The following is an 18,430-nucleotide window of genomic DNA, read 5'->3' on the forward strand; positions in this document are numbered from 1 at the left end:
TTGGGCAAAATCTTAATGAAATTGTTTACAATTTAGTATCAGAATCAGGTTAATTTTCAGATCCCAAAACTCCACAGCTTCATAGACAATGGAGAGTCTTAAAAGAGACAGTCAGTTTAGAGGCTACTGTCCAATTAAGGGGGATGGTAGGTTCCCAAGCTATATGTGGCCCCATTTCACTGGACTGACAGCAGTCCAATGGGGAACTATTAAGCACAAAAGGTGGGTATGAGAGCATCTCAAAATGGAGGCACTCTTAAAATTTTCAGAAGGAGTTTAAATAGGTCACACAGGGCTCTAAGGGAATCAATTATTATAGATAAACTATCTCCAGAAACAAAGGCAGAGAAGTCAGCTAAAGGAAGAAGTAGATCAGGCAAAGGGTGAAAATTAGAACCAAAATCAATTAATTTTTACAGTTCATGGCAGGAGCAGAAGAGGATACTGACAGTTATCAAGGTACCAGAAAAAGCGTGGGGGGGGGGGGGGCGCATGAGTAGAACTGGTATAATAAAGATTCCGCATATTCCACAAAAAGGCAGGCATAGGTGGGAAACAATTGGGTACTGATAGCTATTCATTTTATTTGTAGGAGCAGAGTGGAGTTAAAAGTTGTTCACTTCAAACCCACTGACTCTCATAGCCACCTTGACTACACTACACTTCCAATGCTTCCTATAAAGATTCCATTCCATGCTCTCAATTTCTCCATCTCTGTTGCAGTCTTCAACACCAGTGCTTCTGACATCTTTATCCTAAACCGAGGATTCCCATCCAGCATGGTTCATTGGGCCTGACCCATTTCATGCACCTATGATCTCACCAGTTTCCCTCCCTCCCAGATCCATGAAAGGATTCCTGCTTTCTACCCCACCGGTCTCTGTATTCAGTGGATCATCGTCTGTCACATCCACCACCTCCAGCATGATGCAACCACAAAACATATCTCCTCCCTTTTTATCATTCCTTGGGAATATTTTCTCCACAACACCTTTGTCCACATCTCAGTTAGTTATAACAGCCGCTCTCTTCACACAGCATCTCTCCAATCAGGTGAGAAGATACTTCACTTGTTCTTTCACCTTTGCCTTTCTCACTGCCCAAGGGCTCGCACAATCCTCACAGGTGAGCCACAAGTTTCTTTGTATTTCTCTCAATTTAGTAATGTATATCCTTTGCTCACAATGTAGTCTCTTCTTGATGAGGATTGCTTCATGAAATAGTCCTATTCTGTCCTCAAGCATTACCCTAAGCTTCCAGTTGCTTGTCATCTTAATTCTCCACTTTGCTGCCATTCTAATTTTCTGTCCATGGCCTGCTACAGTGTTCCACTGAATCTCAAATCAGAACAGGACCTTGTCATTCTACAGCCTCTAGAGTCAGGTTTGACAGTTTTATGTCATATCATCTGATTCCATTTTTGTTCCCTTTGCTTTTTTTTTCCTCCCCTTTTGTTTTGTTGTTTGTTCTTCATTATGTTTCTTTCTCCCTTCACTGTAGTTTTTTTTAAATGAAGTATTGGATACAAAATTTGTTTCTTTACTATAGCTATTTCCACACTCTGGCTACTGTGTCATGAAATATTTTGCTATTTGGTCTCCCCAGCCTCTACCCTATCACAGATCTTCCCATTTATTTGTCCTGCTTCTCCCCAGCCTTTCCACTTGCTATTATATTTTTATATTTTTATCTCAGTTCTGATGAAATGTCTGTTATGGATAAATCACCACAAGTTACCTTTAATTCTGCTATTTATTAAGAAATCTCACAATCAAGCAGTGAAACAATAATTTAAAAACATTAAAGCATGCAGCAACCAAAATTAGACCCCTCAAGTAAACCTCGCAACTCAACTTAACTATTACCTGTTACAGAGGAAATTTAGCTACAATTCCAACCAACAGTGTCTATGTCTGGATGCATACAGGGTGCATCTTATGCAGAGTGGTTCTCCGAAGTTCTACTAAAGGGGGAGTTCTTGTGTTTGATTCTTATACGCTTATTCATTCTACGAATGATGTGATATTGATTACTCTCGGGTCCTTGAGACTGCAGCTTGCTTCCTTATCAGAAGTAACTTCTTTGTTCCTTATTACATTTGGCCTTAACTGTCTGAAGATACATCCTGTCTTTTACTCTTTCAATTCTTTAGCAGGGTAATCATTTACCCTTGTGACATGAGATATCCAGTTATCAAGCAGATGTCACACAAATTTGGTCTATGTAACCTCAACTCCTTACTTTGCCACACATGGCTGATTGCTTTCAGTCTCTATGCAACAGCTTGTCTTTGTCTCTTAATGGCTCATTCTAGACAGTAGTTACTGCTGCTTTCCATGTGTAAGTTTATATTTGTTGATTTATTCAATCCACGAACAGTTATTAAAGTTCTGGAGTCTATAATATTGTAGGTCATCAAGCTGAAACATTAACAATGTTTGACTCCACACATGCTAATGTGATCAGTGCGAGCCAGGACTCATTTCGTTATAAACAGCCACCACTGTTAACTCAGATCTGTTCTGCCCTCACGATTTTCTAAATCTACAATGATAGGCTTTTTAGCAAGGTATTACTTATGATAGTACTCATGATAGCTCCAGTAACAAAATAAAACAGGGGTAACAAAGAAGGAAAGTGTTCCATAGACTTTCATTACAACCCCTGCTCTCTGCATATATTACAAACATAGGCACTTGTATGTTGGAGCTGAAACTAAACATTTTGAATGTAAGCTGTACTGCACTTCCCGCAGCTGCAAGAAGACTCTGCAAGGTGGAGATAGACATTTATGCCATCTGGTCACATGACGATGTGGTACTGACACCATGAGTATGTCCCTTAAAGGAATATTGCATTTTAGGTGAGACATAACTCGACAGATGGTTCCTCATGTGCTGAGTCTTGCTAGCTTTTTTATACTTTTTATTTCAGATCTGCAGTATTTTGCTTTTGCTTCAGTTTTATGTATTAAAACTGAATAATATTAGAAAATCCAAAGTTTGTATTTATTTCATTGTTATGAATATTTCTAAAGTCATTGGCCAGAGAGGTTGATAATCAGTTTGGTGACATTTTTGGTACTTGGAAGAGTACAGGGTCAACTAATGTCTCTTCAGAACTATGTCCCCTCAATGTTGCAATGATTCTAAATAAAGGAGTTTAGTGCTTTGTTTTTAATCAGGGTTCAAGCAGTAATCTATTAGGCAGTTATCATCTTGTATAATCTAACTTTGGTGAATGACCAGTACTAAACTGTGTGGCTTAGAATTTTCACAAGTTATTTATAATTTGATATCAAGTCATTAAATAAATACAATTATATTTGTAGATTGCATCAAATATCATATGACATACTCCAGGAATAGGTCCGACCTATTAGCAAACCTCAAAGGGCTGGTTAAGTGCAAATGTTTGCTTAGCAAATAGGATTGAATGAGAAGTAATTGGGTACATGGGATCCTATGTTGGTATTTAATTGAAATCAGCTATAAATTTGAATAATTCAGATGCTATTAATATTTTAACATGAAATTTTTACTAAATTATTTTAATCTCTGAACATTCTGATGATATAGATTAGAAAACTTGGCAAAACATCAAAGAATCCAGATACATTATTGAAAGCAATTCAAATGCTTTGAGCACCTTGGTGTATAAGGATCGCCAACCAAATGCTGCTTTATGTGAGAGGAGGTTAACCCTTGAAATTTCCAAAAATGAGTTCATCACCTCAGCCACCCTATGAAAAGGGAAGAATAAAGTCAATGCTACCACATTCTTCAATAGGCCCAGAGGAAAGGAACCTCTAGCGACTGACTGTATGGCAACCTTAATCGAGATCAGAGAGCAAGGTGCTTGTCTCTATGGAAAGCCATGGGATAATGTAAAAGGAAGAAAGAATATGCATACTACTTTGAAAAGTGAACATATTGCTGAATGAATCTACAAATATATTTTATTTGATCGAGCTCTTATTGTTTTAGACCTAGAGCTATTTCAAATCCCGTGTCATCTAATTCTCATTATTTTGGTTGCAGCTCCATTTGTTGATTTAATGTTTCAAATTAATGACATTGCATTTTCTTTTAGAAACCTTAGAAACAATGAAATTGCAACAATTTCTGATCGAGCATTTAAAGGACTGAACAATCTAACTAAACTGTAAGTATCATTGACATCAAATTCCTTCAGCTAGATTAAGAAACTGAAATTTCACGGGGATTCTCTGATCACCTAACATAATTGTGGCAGAAATCCACTGTTTACCACACTTGTCCAATCAAAGCTGCAAGTCACCAGCAGACGCTGTAATAGCATAATTATTGGGTTAATTAAACCATACATTTTCTAGGACCAGTTGCTTTCCTCAGGAAATGACAAATATTTTCAGTTATATTTTCATAATTTTTCAATCTTACTGCAAAGAAATTTGAACAGACTATCGAAATGAATGCATCTGATCCCGTTTTGAGTAATGCTATATTTTTGATTACTAGATAGAAGTTAGCCTTTGGGCTACTGGTTTAACTTAACCTGAGAGGCATCACTACAGTTAATAGTTTGTCGATATTAAACCATCACAATTATCATCTTGAGGGACTCCATTTTACTGCATGGAACTTTATACACAAAGTGTGTTGCAATAGTTGGTTCATACTTTGGAATTCTTAATACTTTAAACAGTAAATTAAGGAGCTGAAAAATATAACTGATTATATACAAGTTCTTATATGTGCTGCATTCACAAATTCAAGACATCTTTACTGTATATAAGTTTGTACTACTCTTTAAAGTGTGAAATAAAATACAAGTGCCATTTCTCTGCAATCTGCACAACAAATCCCAGGCACAGAAAATACCTTATTGATGAGGCAAACAATTATTGTTGATTGGTTGTTATTACTGTTGGAAACATTTTGTGTGGGGAATTGGAATGGAAAGAGCACATCTTCCTGGTCCTTAATAAAAATGCACCTGTCATGACTGCCATTTACTTTCATGTTAATCCATTTAATCCTGAAGTGGTGCTCAGTTATTATTTCACTCAGTTTGTGGAAGAGAGCCATTAGCAGACCCATACCCATGATGTTCCCATTATAATAAAATTTTAAAAGGGAGGCACAAAATATGGATGAATAAATTAAGACATGTTCATAAGTCAGCCATTGAAGAAAAGTCATGTTTAACTCAAAGTGTAAGCTAGTTCTGTCCCCTAGACCTACTGAGTATCTCCAGTACTTCCTGAATTTATTACAGCATCCAAAATATTTTGCTTTTATAAAATATACAGCACTCACTTAAAGTAACAGAAGGGGCATATAGTATGAGAGAGTGCATTGACGTACATTTGTGCAATAATGCTGATTGAGATAACTCTTCAGGTACCAATAGCCAATAACCCTTCAGGTGCCAATAGCCATTAGTCACCCTTTATTTACAAATGCATATCTTTGACTATAGCACTACAGGTAGACAATCCTTTATCCGAAATTCTGAAATCTGAAAAGCTCCAAAGTCTGAAGGTTTTTTTTTCCTCATTAACAAGGTTGTTTGGCATGCAAACAGTTAACACAAGTCCATACAGCAGGCCTCAATTCTTTCTCAAGGTCCATTTTACTTAGTGTGTCTCCTCCTCCGGAAAGATTTTTAAAAATTTCACCATTAAACTGTCCTTTATTCTGAAATTCAAAAATTTCTGAATTCCGAAAACCAGTTGGTCCCGAGCATTTCGGATAAATGATTGTGCACCTGTATCTCTTACTGAGTCAGCCACAAGTGTTGGTATCCCTGACATTCCACTGTTTATGTCAGCCAGGGCTCCCTGATTGGATCAGACTAATTGCTCCAGTCAGAGAGCTCACATTCTATGACATCCATTTGACTGACCTTGTTACAATCAGTGCACTGATCACAGTTATTTCCGGTTTTATTTGTTAAAATATATGTTATTGTACTCAGTAGAAAAATATCACCTGCCTATTTTTCCTTCATGCCACAGTACTTACATTAATGCTTCAACTGGTAATAAGGAGTGTTCTACTCAGTTAATAAGAATTGACTACTTGCTATTAATCATCTTTAATGCACGAGATAGAGCACTGTACTTATTAGGACCATAAACATTATTTTTCTGTAGATCTATAATATAACTGGCTGTAATTTACTGGAAAAAAATGATAATCATTAAGTTCCAAAAAGGATGAAGAGGCTGAAGCATTAAATAGCAGGAGTTTTATTAAAGAGATGTTCACTCTACAAGCAGCAAAGTTAGACTAAGGTGTTTCCCACTCAGAATGGCTGGTGATGTCATCACTATGTCACATGATCAGACTCAGTCCACCATACTTACCAAATGCACAGCAATAGTGGATAAGTACTGAATATTGTAACCAGCAAGTGACAAATGCAGAGAAACATCTTGTCCTCACTTTCACTGCAACAGTCAAGCTACCTTGATGTCTTGGATCGTCTTCACTTCTGCAGCCAAGACAATGAGGACAGTCGGATGAACCTTTACACCAATATAATCAATTTCCTTTGTTTAATTGTTAAGTGTCACCCATAGACATGTAACCAAGTTCTTTGTCAAAGTGATTGTTACAGATGTGCAGGTGGTTATAATCCTTAATCTGCTCATAGTCTTGACTTCATGCTACTCAGACAAGTATAATTGATAATCATCTTGTCATGCATGGTCAAAGCTGGATGTTAAGCTCCTCAAAAGCTTAAACAACATGCCATGCAACACATGATAACACCCCATATTTTGATCTTTCTCCCCAAATGATTTGTAAGATTAATGCAGACAGTTCCATAGTCAAATCTTCAAGACTTCAGTGATGTCCAGGAATGCTGCAAATTCAGGCATCAAAACTAGTTTGATGAGAAAGTTGAAAGCATCCCCCATCATCACAGAAAAAAAAGCCCTCTAGAAGTCCCACTGTCAACAACCAAGATAATGCCTCTCAAACTGTGTGAACACATGTTCTAGTAGCTTTTAAGAGAAATACAGAATGACTGGTGCATTGAAAATGTTGACCTCAACATCTCTACTGATAGGCAGGATCCATGTACTTACAATAGGTTAAGGTCGGTGTATAGTTCAGTCATTTTTAAGAGGAAATTAGGCTATCTGGCCCATCAAGTGTGCTCTGCCATTTGATTATGGCTGATATGTTTCTCAACCCCACTCTCCTGCCTTCTCCTCCTCATAACTCTTGATCCCAATACCATTTAAGAACTTATCCATTTTTGTCCTAAAGAGACTCAATGACTTAGCCTCCTGTGGCAATGAGTTTCTCAGGTTCACCACTATCTAACTGAAGAAATTCCTAATCTCAGTTCTGAAGGGTCAAAGCTGTTGGATTCATTTGAGTTAGTGATTGGAGCAAGTGAGATAGGTGGGCAAAGGGTAGGTGCATGAGACTTGGATACTGTTTACCTGAAGAATAAACACCAGAGACTGGTTGGGCTCATTGGCCACTTTTGAGCTGTAATCTAAACAAGCTTTTTTTCAAATGGCTGTCAGTAAGTTAACTACTTAATATGAAAGAAATTCTACATGAAAATGACTTCACCTTCTCTATATAGTATGTCCTTCAGCAATCCCAGCCACCCACATCCGTGTATAATCTGATCTTTTTCTCAAATGAATCCAGTTCTAGCTTGGTGCCTTCAACAAGGTTCCACATGGTAGACTAATTAGTAAAGTTAGATCACATGGGTTTCAGGCTGAGCTTGCTAATTGTATCCATAATTGGCTTAATGGCAGAAGATAGAGTGTTGGTGAAGGGTTGCTTTTTATATTGGACACCTGTCAGTGGTGTTCCACGGGGATCAATTCTGGGTCTCTTTTGTTTGTCATTTATATAAATGATTTGGATGAGAATATGACATGGTTAATAAATTTTTGGACAACACCAAATTCAGTGGCATAGTGGAAGTGAAGAAGGTTTTCTAAGATTAGAAAGGGATCTTGATTAAATGGGGTCAATGAACTGAAAAATGACAGTTGGAGTTCAGTCTGGTTAAATGCGAGGTATTACATTTTGGTCCAGCAAACAAGTGTAGGCTTGTATAATTAATGGTAAGCTTAGGTGGTCTTGTAGAACGGAGGGACCTCGTGGTGCAGGTAATAATTCTTTGAAATTTGCTTCACATATAGACAGGGTGGTTAAAAAATGTTTTTGCCATGCTTGCCTTCATTGCTCAGTCCCTTTGAGTATAGGAATTGCAAAGTTATGTTGAGATTGTACTGGACATTGATGAGGCCTCTTCTGGAATACTGTGTCCGGTTCTGGTAGCCCAGTTATAGGAAGGATATTCTCAAGATGGTGGGGTTCAGAGGAGATTTACCAGGATGTTACTGGGTATAGAACGTTTGAGTTCTAAAGATAGGCTAGATAGGTTGGAAGTTCTTCCACTGGAGCGTAGGAGATTGAGAGGTAATCTGATAGAAGTTTATGAAATAATGAGAAGTAAAGACACACTTAATAGCAGCTGTCTCTTCCCTAGGGTGGGATCTTTCAAGACTAGGGGGTGCATTTTTAAGGTGAGGAGAGAGATTTAAAAACATGAGGCAAATTTGTTTCAAAGAGGGCGACTCGCATGTGACATGAACTTCCTGAGGAAGTGGTGAATTCAGGTATAATTACAATGTTTTAAAGGCATTTTGGATTAGAAAGGGCAAGGGGCAGGCAGGTGGGACTAGTTTAATTTGGGATCATGGTCGGCATGGACTGGAGGGTCTGTTTCCATGCTATATGACTGTGTACCAGATCACCTAGGTTCCTCTGCACTTCTGAATTCTGCACCCATTCTCCATTTAGTAATATTCTGATTTTTCATTCTTCCTGGAAAAGTTAACAACTTCACATTTTTGCTCATTATAATTCATTTGCCAGATATTTGGGAATAGCATTGGTGGTAGTGTACTGATGTGGACTGAGAATTGGTTGAAAGACTGAGCGTAGGAATAAAGTATGCTCTTTTTCCGAGTGGTAGCCTAGTGGGGTACTGCTTGGAACACAGCTGTTCACAATTTATATTAATGATTTAGATGATGTAATGAAATGTATATGTCCAAATTTGTAGGTGACACAAAGCTGTGAGGAGGATGCAGAGATCGTTCAGTGTGATTTGGACAAGTTAAATGTGTGGGCAAAAGCATGTGTAAAGTATAATGGGTGTAATGTGCATAAATACAAGGTTGGAGGAGAAAGTGAGGTCTGCTGATGCTGGAGATCAAAGTTGAAACTTTATTGCTGGAACAGCACAGCAGGTCAGGCAGCATCCAGGGAACAGGAGATTCGACGTTTCGGGCACATGCCCTTCTTCAGGAATGAGCAGAGAGTGTTCAGCAGGAGAAGATAAAAGGTAGGGAGGAGGGACTTGGAGGAGGGGAGTCGGAAATGTGATAGGTGGAAAGAGGTCAAGGTGAGGGTGATAGGTCGGAGCAGGGTGGAGGCGGAGAGGTCAAGAAGAAGACTGCAGGTCAAGAAGAAGACTGCTAAATGTGATAGGTGGAAAGAGGTCAAGGTGAGGGTGATAGGTCGGAGCAGGGTGGAGGCGGAGAGGTCAAGAAGAAGACTGCAGGTCAAGAAGAAGACTGCTAAATGTGATAGGTGGAAAGAGGTCAAGGTGAGGGTGATAGGTCGGAGTAGGATGGAGGCGGAGAGGTCAAGAAGAAGACTGCAGGTCAAGAAGAAGACTGCTAAATGTGATAGGTGGAAAGAGGTCAAGGTGAGGGTGATAGGTCGGAGTAGGATGGAGGCGGAGAGGTCAAGAAGAAGACTGCAGGTCAAGAAGAAGACTGCTAAATGTGATAGGTGGAAAGAGGTCAAGGTGAGGGTGATAGGTCGGAGTAGGATGGAGGCGGAGAGGTCAAGAAGAAGACTGCAGGTCAAGAAGAAGACTGCTAAATGTGATAGGTGGAAAGAGGTCAAGGTGAGGGTGATAGGTCGGAGTAGGATGGAGGCGCGGAGGCCAAGAAGAAGACTGCAGGTCAGGAAGGCGGTGCCGGGCGGGAAGGATCCGGCTGAGACAAGGTGGGGGGAGGGGGGATGAAAAAACTGGTGAAGTCCAAGTTCATCCCCTGCGGTTGGAGGGTTCCCAGTCGGAAGATAAGACGCTCCTCCTCCGACCGCCGCGTTGTTGTGGTTTGGGGAGAATGGGATGGCGTTTTTACAGGGGGCAGGATGGGAGGAGGTGTAGTCTAGGTAGCTGTGGGAGTCGGTTGGTTTGTAGTAGATGTCCGTGTTGATTCGGTCGCCTGAGATAGAAACGGAAAGGTCTAGGAAGGGGAGGGAGGAGTTCGAGACTGTCCAGGTGAATTTGAGGTCGGTGTGGAAGGTGTTAGTGTAGTGGATGGACTGTTCAACCTCCTCGTGGGAGCACGAGGTAGCGCCGATACAGTCATCAATGTAGCGAAGGAAAAGATGGGGGGTGGGGCCAGTGTAGTTGCGGAAGATGGATTGTTCCACATACCCTACGAAGAAATACAAGGTTATCCACTTTGGCAGCAGAAACAGGAAGGCAGATTATTACATAAAGTAGGAAGAGAGTACTAACGTGGATGATCAGATTGAATGGAGGAGCAGGTTTGAAGGACTGAATGGTCAACTGCTTCTATTTTCTATGTTTCTGCGTTATTAATGTTCTAAGCTGCCACTGATTTTCATGCAGTCATGTTCTTTTTCCTTACATATGATGTTTTTCTTAATATTCTTAGTCCGAGATTATTAAATGATCCTAATACATCCAGCTCGAGAGCATGCTGCTTTAAGGAACTATCACAAAAATATCTTATTTTACTTAATAGAGAACAGTGATGATTAATACTTTGTATGTTATTAATTCTAACGATTTGTCTCCCATTGTACCAAAACATGCACCTATCCTTATGCTCTGATTAAAATTCTTCCTGAATTTGAGTGGATGACATCGGAAAATCAAGCTTTAACCATGGTTTTAACATCTGAAAGAATAGATATGCCTGGCTCTTGTATCCAATTTAAAATGAGGGTTGTTGCCATTAACCATAATATCTGTACACCAGAAATCAACTGCAAAACCCTTGGTGCCCATGCCTAATTTTTGTCACAAATGTTTTAACCCTGAAGTATGAATTGAAGGCGTTAATAACATCTTCATGTTTAGCAGATTAACAATTAATATATGCTATATATTGTAATTAGGATATGTTATGTTGGGACGGTGTCCCTTTTAAGAGGTGACTCATAGTAGTGATTCTTTAATCATATTTGCAGGGCTGTTCTGACTTGTATTGAGTTTTTACAGGGTGCACAGCTATGGAATGAAAGTTCACTGTTAGCTTGCAGCAAACCACAAGGTCATTTGTTCTTTAGTTCTCACTGGAGCCTAGTAACTGCATATAACTCATAATTCCTTATATTACAACACACAAAATCCATCATTACAGCACAAAATTATCTCACATTACCCCCACAGCCCACTTCCACCTTTGCCACATGTGGATGTCGACTGTATTGAATTGAGAATCATAGAATTATGAAGAACAGAAGAGGCTCTTCAGTCCATCAATTCTGCACTGATTAAAAACTATGCTAAATCTATACAAGTGACACCACCCACCACTTAGCTCGTAGCCTTGAATTTTATGGCATTTTAAGTGCTTAACCAAGTACATTTTAAAGGTTGCATGGTTTCCTGCCTCAACTACCCTCCCAGGCTGTGCATTTCTGAAAATATGCCTTGTAGAATCAATGAGCCAATCAACCCACCACTCTCAATGATTGGTAGGATTTGAACCCAGGACCTCAATGCATTACCTGGATCTCTGGATTAATAGTCTAGCAATAATACTACTGGACCATTACCTGCTGATTTATAATTATCCTCCCTGACCCCTGAATTCCAGCATTATACCTTACCCTCCAATTCTACTCTGAACTTTCCTGATTCAACTTCCACTCCGACAAATGCTTCTGCTTTTTCTCCAGAACTCCCATGAAATCTCCTGAAGGTTTGGCAGACAGATGGCATTCCCCTAATTTTCTTACCAGCTGTGCATGCTTCCCAATCCCATTCATGCTTGTGGCTTCCAAATCAGATATCAGTTCTGCAGTGGACATGACACAGCAATAACAATGTGTGAGGTAAAACAGCACTGGACACTAGGACTGTAATCACCCAGACCTCTGTCTTTGAACAGCCCTTAGACATGACTGACCAGACCCCTGACTGTCATGTTAGCAATTCCTAGACTAACAATGTGAAATTCTGTTGAGCGCTAGGACCGGCCCTACAGGACTGACCACTGAAACTCCCACCCCATACTGCACTGGGACAGATCCCATGACCATCAGCATTCTAGGCGGATGACTGTGTCGAAACCCCTGGACTGTGTGCGGTCTGTGGTTATTATTGATGCTACCGGGACCCTTGATCATTGATGCACCCCCCTTGGCTGTACTGAGGTACATCCCCAAACAGATTATGATATGGCCATTTGGTTGAATGAACATGAAATACGTTACACCGAAAACTAGCACATGCTGTAGGTGTTTATGACATTTCAAAGTGCCATTCACCAACATGACCCCCACAACTCAGGACAGTTTCACACTGACAGACATAGCAAGGAATCTGTCTGTGTGTGTTGTTATGGACCAGACCAGACCCCCTCAAAACATTTGAAGAAGGGAGCCCAGATCCTACCTTTGCTAAGCAGGAGTGTAGTGGATATTCCAGGAGAGATGCAGCTGGTCCACCCACTTAGTATTAAACAAAACAGAATTTATTTACAAGATTACCGATTGAACCTCAAACAAAAGAGAACAGAATACAGAATAACTCGACATATCCGAAAACCCAATTTGCTGTTCCAATTTGCTGTTCCAATACTTGCAACAATCCCCATATACACCTCTGGGTGCAAAAGGAAAAGTCAAACATGGGATCTTACAGGAGAGAAGCCAGAGAGAGAGTACCAGCCTGGACCTGCTTCTTTGGGTTCAGCAACTTCAAAACGCTACTATGCTAAAACCAAACCAATTCAGAGAAAAGCTGGGCCTAGAGAGCTGGTCACTTCCCATTCATTGAACAAGTTTTTCTTTCAAAAACTTGAAAGCCTGTTGCCTGAGGCAGTATATTTTAGCTATAATCAAACTAGCCCTAAAACCCAGAGTAAGTGAGGACTGCAGATGCTGAAAATCAGAGTCGAGAGTTTGGCGCTGGAAAAGCACAGCAGGTCAGGCAGCATCCAAGGACCAGGAGAATGGACATTTCAGGCATAAACCTTTATCAGGACTAAAACTCTTCAACTTCGGTTTTTTGGAGTCTGTGTCTTTTACAACTTCTCTGAAAAAAACCAAGGACAATATAACCTTGTTAAAGGAGCAGCTTCATCACAACATGCTAAAGTGCAGTAGTAAAAGCCTTTGGCACTGGTTGAAATGACAGTGTGCTAACAGGCATGGCACAGCACGACAAGGCAAGGCATGGGTGATGCAATCATGCAAGTAGCTGCTAAATGAATGAGCCTTAAGAGAGCAAGTGAGCAGCCTTGAAGTGCAGCCTGATTCATTCCAACAACTGGGTGCCTGTCCCTGAAAAGTATTCTCGCAGCAGCCTTTCAATGCTGGTTTCTGTTGCACCCTGAATGCAAGTCTGTGCTGCCAGTGTATCAGAGAGTTGTCATGATGGTCTTAATGCATTGGCAGATGAAGGATGCCAGTGTCAATAGATGAAGGATGCATATGGCTGGTGTCCATGGATTATATCCTGAGCTGTTGTTGACCAGAGTTCAGTATGGAGGTCATTCAAAGCAAGTGGTGAATTCACCAGGTACAATGAACACTAGTTTCCTTGTCCAGTTTTCCTGACAGCTAGCTTGCATGGTGAAATAAGGGCCTGAATGTTACTAAGGAAAATTATTGCTTTAACAAAAACTTGAATAGCATTGATTCCCATCAATTGGCATTTTGCCACTGCCCAACGTGAATCTTACCACACTGCTTGTTAAAAGCATAAAATATGCAACAAGATTATCTCTATCTCGAGATGGGCATCACCCATTATCTTGTCCAGTTCTACCATACACTTCATCATAGCCCACAATTCTTAGACCCCAAGAGCTTTTGCTAATTACATAGCATGTACAAATGCCTATTAGCTAACTTAACAATAGAACTGTTACGTACATCCTATTTTAGACCCACCTAAAGAAATCCCTCGCAGTTTAATGTGTTATGATGTTGAATTGTACCAGTGGACTGGAGAGAATGATTTATTTTAAGTGAAGCACTTGTCACAATCACTTTCCAATTGAAATTAAGATGTATTCTGTACTCTGCAGTTGATGCATGAGATTCTGAATGCTCCATTTTTAATAACTGGATAATCAACATATTTGGCATGGAAAAAGCCCATGTCACTTTCTCTGCAGATGGCATCGTTAATCATAACAAGGAATGCCTATCAGTGTTTTTAATTCCCTTTTGGATTCCTGTACTTTGTTAGCAAACTTGTTGTGCTAATTGCAATTTGAAATTAGGTTGCTTATCCAAGAAATGCAAGCTGAATTGACTAAATATTTGGACCCTGATCTTTGTATACTTACTGTATATTGTAATAATTTGTAGATCTTAGTGATGAGGAGAATTATCATGGGGTGGATGGTAGTATTAGGGATATGTTTTGTCAGAAATTCACACCTAGCTGCAGTAGTATTGGTACATGAATATAGACCATTGATGTAAGTGCAACATGATATTTACATCACCTGTAGATGAGAATAACAAAAGGTTATAAAAATAATGATACTGAATGATGTAAATAACATCACATTAGATTTATATATTTTTCTTCACAGGTTTTTGAACAACAATCGCATAACATACCTGCCACCAGGCGTGTTTGAAGATCTCCATCAAGTCGAATGGCTGTATGTGTTTTTACTTGTCTCTGCAGTATTGATGAAAGCTTTGAAGAAATGGTTTTCCTCCAATTTTCTCATTCATTGAAGTGCATTTTTCACTTAATTGTGCACATGTCATGAATCCACCAAGTCTTATCAATAGCTATTGTTCAATACAATCACTGGATTGAATAGCCAGAAGCTATAAGATGGTACTGAAAAAGAAAGTACCACCTTCTATCTGACTGCAGCAGTTTACTCCATATCCCATTTAAGATTGGTTCGAATATGAAATAAGGTACAGTTACTAGGGGTACTTCCTGATGAGCATCCACTTGACAATCTGAAGGAATATGAATTTGGAGAGGCATTGCATCCCTCCTATTTCATATATTTGCTTAGAACGAAAAAACATCGTCTTCTAAGTGAATCCCCAGAAAAACTCAAATGCTTTGCAGAAGATCTGATATGGCATGTGTGACCATTTTTTCCTCTGTTTTGCTTCTGGAAATTGAATGAATGTGATAAAGGGAGAGCAATAATTATGCTTGATTTTATCTATATACAAACAGGAATTAGATGGGTATGAGTAGTTTTGACAAGGATTTCATAAAATGCTTTTGAGATGGTTCCTTATAGCAGCACATTCTGGAACCAATCAAAGAGCAGACTATGCTAGATTTTGTATTAAATAGTTTTGTAGATTGAGTCATTGAAATCTACAGCACAGACAAAGGCCCTCCAACACATCTTATCTGTGGTGGTCAAAAACAAGTACCTAACTAACCTGATCCCATTTCTCAGCATGAAGTCCACTTCCTTGTGTGCCTATAGAGTCATAGTAACAATATTAATTAATGATCTCAGAGCAAAAACACTGCTAGGTAACAGTGACCAAAGTATTATTGCATTTCATTTCCAGGTTGAAAGAGTGGGTCTAAGACTAATTTTAAACTTGATAAAGGTCACCTATGTGCAGGTATGAAAGCTAAGCTAGCAGAAGTGGACTGGGATATTGTGAATTGCCGACTTTTTTTTATAAAGCAAACTCCCCCTCTGCAACCTGCAACATCCTTTCGCACTGTCCACAACTCCACTGACTTTAGTGTCATCCACAAATTTACTAACCCATCCTTCTGGGCCCTCATCTGGGTCATTTATGAAAATGACAAACAGCAGTGGCTGCAAAACAGATCCTTGCGGCACACCACTGGTTAACTGAACTCCAGGATGAACATTTCCCATCAACCACTACCATCGGTATTAAATTAACAGATTGCTCTGAGCTTCTTGCCCTCAGGTTGTAGAGACATTTTCATGATGCTTTTCCAAGTTCACTATCACAAACATGTCACAAGACCTTTCACAAAGTTCTTCACAAGAAAGCAATTGATGACGTGAAGCTGATGCAGAGTGACACATAGTGCCGGGTATTAGAGCATTTAAATGGTCATTGGATAAACATATGAATGATAATGGAATACTGTGGGTTAGGTGGACTTTAGATTGGTTTCAAGGGTCGGCGCAACATCGAGGGCCAAAGGGCCAGTACTGCGCTATAATGTTCTACGTTCTAAATAAGGAGTGAAATGTCACTGGAATTGACTAATATTGAAAGGACAATGTTGAGGAGTTTGAAACTTGCTTTGTTATTCGTATTAAAAGCTTTTTTTCTCTCTTTTTGTTTAAAAAATACGTTTGATGTTAAAGAATATTTGCAGATTTGTGTGCATCTATTTCAGTGACTAATCAGTATGGTTACAAACTGCAAAAAGAATCAGCACAGGGACTTGGACAGGTCAGTCAGCTGTTCAGGGTGGTCAGAGTCAGGAAACTTTGCACATAGAGGGTGAGGGAGAGAAAGGTAGATGGCACACTGCTACTTTTGGTGCATGTGTGGAGATGTCCTGAGGGGTTCAGTAGGCTGTGCAGAAGAGATTCAGGGTTAGTCAGGGTCAGATGTTAGCGAGGATGGCAATGTGTGGGGAAGATGTAGCAGGAAATGGTGGGTACTGTAGCAGAAATAGAGTGACTGTGAGATATCAACAAGAAGATGGTGGTACTTTCACTGGCAGAGTGGAGAAGGTCTTTTTCATAAAACTTGTGCATTCCTTGAGGTGATTGAGACTGCACTGGCCTGGATGGTAACCCTGATCCAGGTTGGCATGGCTCCAGTGGCATCCTCTGGCCTGAGAGAAAAGGATGTCCTGCCTCTGCATTATCCCATCCCCATTTACAGCATCTCTATGTCCCTGCCCTCAAAGTGAGGCACCAATTTTTCATTGTCTGCCATGTCCAGGACTAATGTCAGGAACTATGCAGGGCAGCTCTGGACTGACACCTCTTGTCAATGCCTTTTTAAGAATGGTACTGCACCATGGATTAGATTAGATTCCCTACAGTATGGAAACAAGTCCTTTGGCCAACCAAGTCCACACTGGCCCTCTGAAGAGTAACCCATCCCCCTATCCTATATTTACGCCGACTTATGCACTTAACACTAATGGCAATTTAGCATGGCCAATTCACCTGACCTGCACATCCTTTGGATTGTGGGAGGAAACCGGAGCACTTGGAGGAAACCCACACAGACATGGTAAGAATGTACAAACTCCACACAGACAGTTGCCTGTGGTGGGAATTGATCCCAGGCCCCTGACACTATGAGGAAGCAGTGTTAACCACTGAGCCACCATGCTGCCCTTAATGGTTGTCGGTTAATTTTGGGATATCCAGGAAGTGGTGAGTTGTTTCGGAAATGACACATGGTATGAAGTGCTAGAATTGGTGAGAAGAGCACCTAAGTGGGGGTAGGTAATATAGCAGGTGGGTTTTGTAAAATAGGGCGATAGATGTCCCCAAGCATCACGATGTGAAACCCTGTGAAAAACTTGACAAAACTGGCACTTAGAGAAAAAAGTTGAGATTCAGCCCTTGATCTATCAAGGCAGGTTCCATTCTTGGATCTGACTTGTGCAATGTTACCATTGGATGGGATAGAAGACTGGCTGGAATGTAGTGCAGCCAGCAGATGTAGATGCCAATTGAGAGTAATTAATTGAAGATTCTGATGAATTGCACTTTATAGTACCATAAAACAGGCCAATTACAACAGATCAAAATTTACTTTGACTGTGCTATTGTTTGTGTCAGGCTAACTCTTATTTTTGTCTTGATTTTTACTGGTATTTTTGATAGTTCACCCCAACCCTGTTTTTTTCCATAGGCCGCATTATTTCTATTGCATGGCGTTGCACGGGAACATAACTATGGTGTTACAGGAGAACTATCTGTATCATAGCTGAAAATGTGTTGCTGGAAAAGCGCAGCAGGTCAGGCAGCATCCAGGGAACAGGAGAATCGACGTTTCGGGCATAAGCCCTTCTTCAGGAATGAGGAAAGTTTGTCCAGCAGGCTAAGATAAAAGGTAGGGAGGAGGAACTTGGGGGAGGGGCGTCGGAAATGTGATAGGTGGAAAGAGGTCAAGGTGAGGGTGATAGGTCAGACTGGGGTGGGGGCGGAGAGGTC

General features: G+C 40.2%; 1 protein-coding gene across 1 annotated transcript in view; it reads left to right on the forward strand.

Moving 5' to 3' along the window:
- The window catches only part of rxfp1 (relaxin family peptide receptor 1), a 123,451-nt gene that overhangs the window by 24,528 nt on the left and 80,493 nt on the right, over positions 1 to 18,430 (forward strand). Inside the window, 2 exon segments of the mRNA XM_043673942.1 lie at positions 4,093 to 4,164; positions 14,858 to 14,929. Of these exon segments, the coding sequence (XP_043529877.1) occupies positions 4,093 to 4,164; positions 14,858 to 14,929 (144 nt within the window).

The sequence above is a fragment of the Chiloscyllium plagiosum genome, chromosome 32 (assembly GCF_004010195.1).
Source record: "Chiloscyllium plagiosum isolate BGI_BamShark_2017 chromosome 32, ASM401019v2, whole genome shotgun sequence".
Classification (NCBI taxonomy): domain Eukaryota; kingdom Metazoa; phylum Chordata; class Chondrichthyes; order Orectolobiformes; family Hemiscylliidae; genus Chiloscyllium; species Chiloscyllium plagiosum.